The following is a 7,840-nucleotide window of genomic DNA, read 5'->3' as shown; positions in this document are numbered from 1 at the left end:
CGGGAGCCGGGACTGCCCCGACCGAGAAGGCGGGCAGGGCGCGGCTCGGTGAGGTGGGCCCACACCGCTCCAGCCGGCTCGCTTTCCCGAGAGAAATTCTGGTACGGATACGCGTTCCTCGTAACCACCATCCGCACCCGATCGCCCCATCTGATAAAGCCATCAATTAAATGGACGCTTCCACACAGAAGTTAAATTGAAAGTTTATCTGAGTAGTATTTTAAAAATCCCCCAAACTCATCTTTAGTGATTAGGTCTTGGAATAGTTACATACGCCTTCATCTGAACTGCGGAGAGACACCTTCAAGTCTAGTTTTGATTCTCTTCAGTCTTGGTTCCTGGCTCTGAGGCAACAGCTTAGGGTGGCGGCGTCTGACAGGACAACCACCCTCCAAGGAACATGGCAGAGCCAAGCCACCCCGCTCCCACCGAAAGAAACATTAAAATGTTGGACAGAAGTATCTATATCTGGAAAACTTTTTTTTACGGGACTTAAGAGTGGCACAAAAGCAGCCTAACAGGACACAGATTCAGGTTTTGGACATTCATATCTTTTAAATACTGTTCAACACTTTGCACCTGCACTTCTAGCTCATGATCAGGTAGGTGAAGGGTTGGGAGACTCACAGGTAACTCGCCAACAGTACAGGAGAAGCTGTCATGACCAAGCTGCTCTGCACCAGTAGAAACCATACCCCTAACGACTAGAGACCTGCGCTGCTTGTGTGGCAGCAGCCATCAGCTATAGTGACAATTCAGACCTCAGTTTAAGGACAGCATATGGCACTTAGTGCTAAAACTTAACATAGGGCATTAACTACAATCAGCTGGAGCTTTCTGAGTTAAGCAGCGAGCAGGATACACTGTATGCAAGAAGTACAAACACACCACACTTGTTCATTGATTTATTTGATATACAGTGGGCTACATATCAAAATACTAGTCATGTGAGACAAACTCTCTCTTCCTCCTCTCCGGTGAGCAGTCATAACATAGTAAAATTATGCCAAACAGATACATTATCTGCCATCAAAGTGAAAATCAGAGGACAGACACCCTCTATGCAACTAACATAAGCCAATTAAAATCTTAGTTCAAGCTCATTGGCAGGAATACTCAGGCTAGCTAAAAATTCCCATAAAGTCCAACTAGAAGGCAACCTCTAATGACTACATCTACTTTTGTTCCAAAAATAAAAGCAAAAATCAAGCGAACCATATACTGATGAAAGCTGTAACAGTGCCATGTCGGTTTTACTAAGAAGAATGCCTTTTAATGGCAGTACAAGGAATTGTGCAAAGGTTTCAAGAAGTAAAATAATTCAACTTCTGGGTTTTTTCTTTCTCTATTTCAGAGAGAAACTAGCTGCAAATACTGCTCCTACTGCAAACATCCTAGCACTGTGTGGCTACCCAAACCCAGGGTGTTTGGTTCAGCCCGTCTGCACAATTCTTTTGTGTTTTGCTTTGAAGAAAGGTGGCAGACCGGTGTACCTCAACAGACCTAATTTACTGAAATTGCCTTTTAGTACCAATCTGTGCATTGTGTACAGACTTTGGGGAAAAAATGTCTAACAAAGCTGAGTTAATCAGTAATTAATTTTGTGTGTTTTATATTAATTGAGACAAATTTTTCATTTGATTTTACTCTTCCTGGAGTACTTTGTGAAGTAAAAGTCATGGTTCTACTTTCAAATGAACTCCACTGGAGATTTTCATTTACAGAAAGCAAATTTTATATCTGCATTGTAAATAAATACAGTTTAACACTGACAATAAGTACTTTCAATTTAACACTCTATACTGACTGGAATAAGTAGATTACAAAGAAAGAATATAAATAAAACAAGTATGTATATGTATATATGTATTTTTACAGTTATAAAAAATATAACTCAAAGCCTGTTTATTTTTTAAAAATAACTATGCATTTTAGTGTCATGCCAAGAAGATGCAAAAACCTCTTAACTCTTTGTACATAAAAATTGGTCAAACCACAAAAACCACCTCTGGCCCATTACATGAGATCCTTCCCTGAAGAGAATGAAGATTTAATGTGAATAAATCTACCTACCAAAGAACAACTCCTTTGTTTTAGTCTTGAGGAATAGAAGTTGATCGTACTTGACCACAGAAGCTAAAGACATAAGGAGTTAGGCTGCGGTTTTGTGGCCACAGCCACACTTTCAGCTTGTGTGTGTTTGCGTATGTGCACAAACATGTGAGCAAATACACCGCGAGTGGAGGAGGATTTGCGGGAGCCAGTCTCCCTACACTTTGCTGCCTCGGGTAAAACTGCTCTCTGGAAGGGTAAAGAGTATGAAGAGGCACATTACCTACTGTAATTTTGCTGTGCCCCAGTAGCACTCACGCAGAGTATTAGGAGACTAATCGTTGATCCTGATTCTCCTGCTATTGAGATCCCTTTGCTACCTACCACCCTCACCCACTTAAAAGTTCCCATTCTGGTCTTCCTTTTTCCTTTCTTCAAAGGCTCCCCACTGGGCTTCTTTATTCCTGCATTTGCTCTTCACTTATTTAAACAACCCCTTCACCTTTTCATCATTTTTCACCTCCTGTTTAATGGCATTGTGTTTTCACTCATAAGCAAAAGCATGGCCTAAAAATATTTCCTTGGAGCAAAACACATTTCTAAGCTTATAAATATCTAATATAAATACAATCCTGGAGTAGACTTCTGGATATAAACACGCTGCTATTGCTGTTCTCCTTTACGCCTCTCCAGGTTTTTGGTCTTTTTACCATACAAGCTCTTTGGTTGCAGGGACGCTATCTCCCCACAGGTCTGCACAGACCAGAGAAGGCTCTCATTCCTGAATTGTACAATTGCTGTGTCTTGTCCAATGCCCTGACAAAGTACAACACTGAGACGATGCACAGGGAACTGGATTCTTCTACTGTCTGCTCATCAGGCTGCTTCCCTCTAAAAGCATTGTTCTTTATAGCCAAAAAAAGATAGATAGATAGATAGATAGATAGATAGATAGATAGAAAGACAGACAGACCGACCGACCGACCGACCCAAAGCTGCATCTAATATTTGAAAATGCAAGAAATGTGGTAAAATCAGAGATCCCAAACTGGCTACAACTGAAATCCTGTACAGTCAGTGTAAGCAAGAGCAATCACAGCAGGAGGTTTTGCTATTTTCTGATATCCAAAGCATTTTACTAACTATATACAAAGAAAAAGACATTTGTTTCTCTTTTAAATTGAGATAGACTTGTTAGGACAGACTGACATACAATTTTAATCCTCCCCATCTAATGGAATCTCCTCATAATGTAACTATTTGTTCAAGATATTTGTCTCTATTTATGCATTCTGAAAGATCATCAAAACTCACAGTAACTTGCATCCGAAATGCCCAGATTAAAGCTTTCAGTTTTAGTTTTCCTTTCTAATACGGTTTACCTTAAACAGGCAAAATGCGCCCTCTTTTGGGCAAAGCATGTAATGACTTTTTCCCAAGGTCATCTTTTTAACAGCATGGTTTATTAAATCCTGTTATGAAGGTTTATTTTTATGATTAACTGTGAACTAATGCACAAGTCATACAAACATTTGAATCAATATTAGACTGAAATGAAACCAAAGCAGCACAGAATATTCAGTGCTACTATATAGCCATTAGGAGATTTACGATCTTTTTCAAACACTGCTTACATCTATTAAGATTTGTAAATCTTTCCAGTGAGCACTGGAAATTCATTTATTGTAACCTAAAACAAGCAAATATCTGTACTTCGCTTCAGCACCAAAGCACAATTTACACCCACTATCACTGCAATGCATTTTTCTGAGCTGGACAAGGATTGCTAACTGGCATATGAAAAAAGCTACACACACAAGCTCCAAAGTGCATTTTGGATAAGGATGCTACAGTAAACTCCCAATATAAAAGGGGGCTTATTTTACCCGATTTTTTTCTTACTAGGATGTTTCTAGGTAAAGGCGGGATTCAGTGAGGTAAAATTGGCCAGTGTAGCAGAACAGAAAACGGCAAAAGGTAAGGTCTTAAACCTACATATGCTGATGCCTATACCCATGTGAAAAAAACCAAACTACTCAGATGAGCAAAGTGAATATGGGCTGGTATGTGAACTCTGGAGTCTAAAACTCATACCACAGCGAAGAAGAAAGTTTGTGTAATACATGGAAATCAGAACAGAGACAATATGCAGTTCTCAAAAACAGAAAAGGTAGACGGATTGCGTAAGGAAACAAGACAGTGAAGAGAGGTGAAGAGGGAACTGGGGTGCAGGCGCTGTGAGCTGGGATACAAAGTTATCAACGCCTGCCAAGCCATAGCAAAGGAAAGCTTCTCTAGAACACAAGAAGATATCCCATTTAAAACAGGTAAAAAGCATACAGGTAGAACAGACTGCTGTGAAACAAGACTCCTCCCAGGTCTGCACTTAACCAATCCCTTTCACAATGATATTTAATAAAATTGTGTTGTGGTAAAATACTTTATAGTAGTAAGAAAGAAATCTTCCTACCTTGAATGTATTCAGCTGCTGATTAATAGTCTCTGTTTCCATTCCAACAGGACCTTGTGACTCTTCATGTTCTTCAGCTCTCCCAAGCAGACTGGAAAATTCTTCTAGCTTACTGTAAAACTCCTCAACACGGCTAATAGTACCCTCCACTTGATCTTCCCTGGCTTTTGCTCTGTCTAGTAGCTTGTTACACTGTTTATTTAAAGCTTCCAAGTCTCTTTTTATACCAACAAGATCAGGAGAAGCTTCAGCTTCTGTGGCTAGCATCATTTTACAGTTTTTATTAGCATTTTCATTATTAATTATAAGATCCTCCAGCTTTTTCAGGAAACGTTTTATGTCCCCTCTCTGTGATTGCAGCACCTCGAGATCTCTCCCCACTGGAGCCATGCTATCAAGTTCATCATCAAACTCTGCAAACTGAGAGAACATCTCTCGGATGCTGTTTTGGAAATGGCCAATTCCCTGAAGTTTTGTCTCTAAGAACGAGCACCTATCTTCAACCTGCTGGTTCACTGCAGTGTATTCTCGCTCCAGAGATTCAGCTTGGAGCAAAAGGTCAGAAACACCTGCTGGATCAGAAGCGTCTACCACCAGGTCTTGGGCAAGCTTTTTTGCTAAATCAACATGAGGCTTTAAAGCCTGCAAGGCTTTCTGCTGGGCCTGCATCATCGTCAGGTGTTTGTTACTGAATGACTGAGGTCCAAGCGAGTCGTGAGCTTCCAGATGCTCTTTGGCACTTTTAAGTTGTTTTTCAGTTTCCCTGGATGATTCCTGAAACTCCTTCAGCCTTTGTGCCATATTTTCCAAGCACTCTCTCTTCTTATGTAATTGTTCTGTGACCACATTCACTTTCTGATTCAGCACTTTAGTTTCTTCTTGAACAATTTCTTTATCTGTTTGACTTGCACTGAGCAAACTTTCAGCACTATTATTTAATAGCTCCACCATCCCATGGTGTTTATCCAGGTCCTTCTGCCAGGCCTTCACCTGAACAATAGAATTCTCTATTTCAACAGGGTTTATGCCAACTTTTAATTCACACAGGTTGCTTTGGCATTTCTCTATCCATGGCTGCAGATTTTCTACATGCTGCTTGTATTTGAGGGCTTTCTCTAGACAATCTGTTAATTTATCTTGCCTTTCTTTTACTTGCTTATTCATTTCATCCCAGTTACTTCTGAGTGTAGCAATTTGGGATTGTAATGCTGCTTTGTCAGCTCCTTGAGTCTTCTGTAAGATACTTTCTCCTTCTGCAACAATTCTTTCATATGAACTAATCTGATCGGTCATGGTCTTCTTAAAATCTTTCTGTTCTTCAATTAGTGATTGCAAGGCATCGAGTTTGGCTGATACAGGATAAGCCTGGTTCAGCTCTTCTTTCTTCTTCCCTAGCCAGGCCTGAAAGTCCTTAGACATTTGCTGGAACTGATGAGAAGCGGCATATGCCGACTGAAGCTGCTGAACATGGTTATCTACAAAAGAGAAGACAGCACAGAGGTTCATTATCAGAACCTGCAAATACTCAGTGAAGAAATAATAATTAATATTGGTGCTATTATGAATGATCATTAACGTAAGGAAAGCTGGTCCTTAGTATGTGGTGTTCAACTGGAAGACAACCAAGTCAACCAAGTTTCTTGCAAGGGACAGACTTGTGCCTGTACTACAGCAGAGCAGTGAAGGCATTTGGACATGAATCAAATGAGGTGAGCTTAGCCAATCTGTGTCTACATGAATCCCATTCAGGCAGATTTCGGGGGTAAAAACCACACAGTTGTGTTTCATGGTATTGTGAAGTGTAAGCACAGGGAATATTAAGTAATCTAGCTTAGCAGTGTCTAACTCATGGCCTGCAGGCAATATGTGTTCTTAGGGAGATCCTTTGAAGTTCCTCATGACCAGAGGAAATGAAAAAGCTAAAACTGAGGCTGTAAGGGAGAACAAAGTATGATATTGCTTGCAGTGTATTACTTGCTCAGTTCTGTTGTTCACAGGGTAAGGGAGGACTGCAGACTACTGGCCCTCTTCTGTCACAAGCAGTATTATACAATTACCACGGCATTTCATTAACTGGTGCTTGCCTAAAAATTACAATTTTGGATTACACTCTGCACCTATGCAGTTAGGTAGCTCAATGAACAGCATCCTCTTTTGGTATTCTAATTCAGTGAAGATGCACCTGAGGAAGAGATGAGAAAAGCAGCCCTGCTATTGTGCTTCAAATTCTCTCCCAAACTGTTCACTGAAGATCCCAAGTATTGTTTTTACCTTTTCAAGGTATGGGGCCTCTCCTAAATTCTAATGTACAAACACTTGGGGGTTGGACTGGATAGAGAGCTGGCATTAGGCTCGGCTCACTCAACATCTCTACAAAGACAAATGAGACTACATGCTTTACTTTATGCCTTAGTTACTATTTTTCTTTAAATAAATACTAACCTGACTTTTGCTCGATATCCTTAAACGATTTTAAGATGCCATCTAACTGTCTCGTAAGTTCTGCTTTCAAATACTCTTCTCCAACCAGTGTTGACAGCTCTTCACAAAGAGCTTGAGCTGCATTTATATTCTTCATTTCCTGTTCTATTTCCTCCTTCATTTCTCTAGCGATTTCCAGTTGTTGTTTCACAGCATCAGGTTGTGTACTCACAGCCAGGCTGCTGCTTAGTTTGCGATCCAAGGCACTTAGCTTATCAGACAGACTTCTGAGTAGACTTTGATACTCTGTGCTTTTCACAATGGCTTGGTCAATTCGGTCACATCTGTTCCTCAGCTGGCCAGTTAGACTGTCCCATTTTTGTGCCACAGCTGCCAGTTGCTCTTTTACAATTTCATGGGAGGGTGAACATTCACCAGGTCTCTTCAGAATCCCTTCACCAGCCATAGTTAACTGCTCGTATTGTGGCTTTCTGGTGTCAAACTCTTTGAGCAGAATCTGGGAAGAAAGAAAATTTTAAAAAGCATTTACCTCATGAAAAAAGCAGCAAAGTGCTTCTGACAAAACTCATGTAGAATTTGTTGTAGCTAAGCTCTCTTATTGAGTAATGAATCTCCAAGTTTAAAAGCCAGTGAAATAATTGCGTCTTCTACACAAACTGTGTTGTTTCCAAGCATTTACATCAAAGAACCAGAAAAAATGAGGTTAATTTACAGATCATCTAATAGAAATTCAATCAGCAGATAGATGTAAACAATGAATTCTGTTAATACTACAGTAATTGAGTAACCGTACCAACAAAAATAATCACTGTTTAGTTTCAAGCAGTCTCTTCTTTCCTAGACAGTGTCGGTATTTGTCTTAAGATAGAACTTCAA

The 7,840-nt window shown here is 40.1% G+C and overlaps 1 protein-coding gene across 1 annotated transcript in view; it reads right to left on the bottom strand.

Moving 5' to 3' along the window:
* Positions 1 to 7,840, bottom strand: part of LOC103924686 (dystonin-like) — a 121,559-nt gene that overhangs the window by 76,436 nt on the left and 37,283 nt on the right. Inside the window, exons 22-23 of the mRNA XM_009333251.1 lie at positions 6,965 to 7,460; positions 4,523 to 5,997 (exon numbers count right to left, since the gene is read on the bottom strand). Of these exons, the coding sequence (XP_009331526.1) occupies positions 4,523 to 5,997; positions 6,965 to 7,460 (1,971 nt within the window). The remainder of the gene's footprint in view (positions 1 to 4,522; positions 5,998 to 6,964; positions 7,461 to 7,840) is intronic.

The sequence above is a fragment of the Pygoscelis adeliae genome, unplaced genomic scaffold (assembly GCF_000699105.1).
Source record: "Pygoscelis adeliae isolate BGI_AS28 unplaced genomic scaffold, ASM69910v1 Scaffold57, whole genome shotgun sequence".
Lineage (NCBI taxonomy): Eukaryota > Metazoa > Chordata > Aves > Sphenisciformes > Spheniscidae > Pygoscelis > Pygoscelis adeliae.
This window is presented reverse-complemented; position numbering and strand designations above follow the sequence as displayed.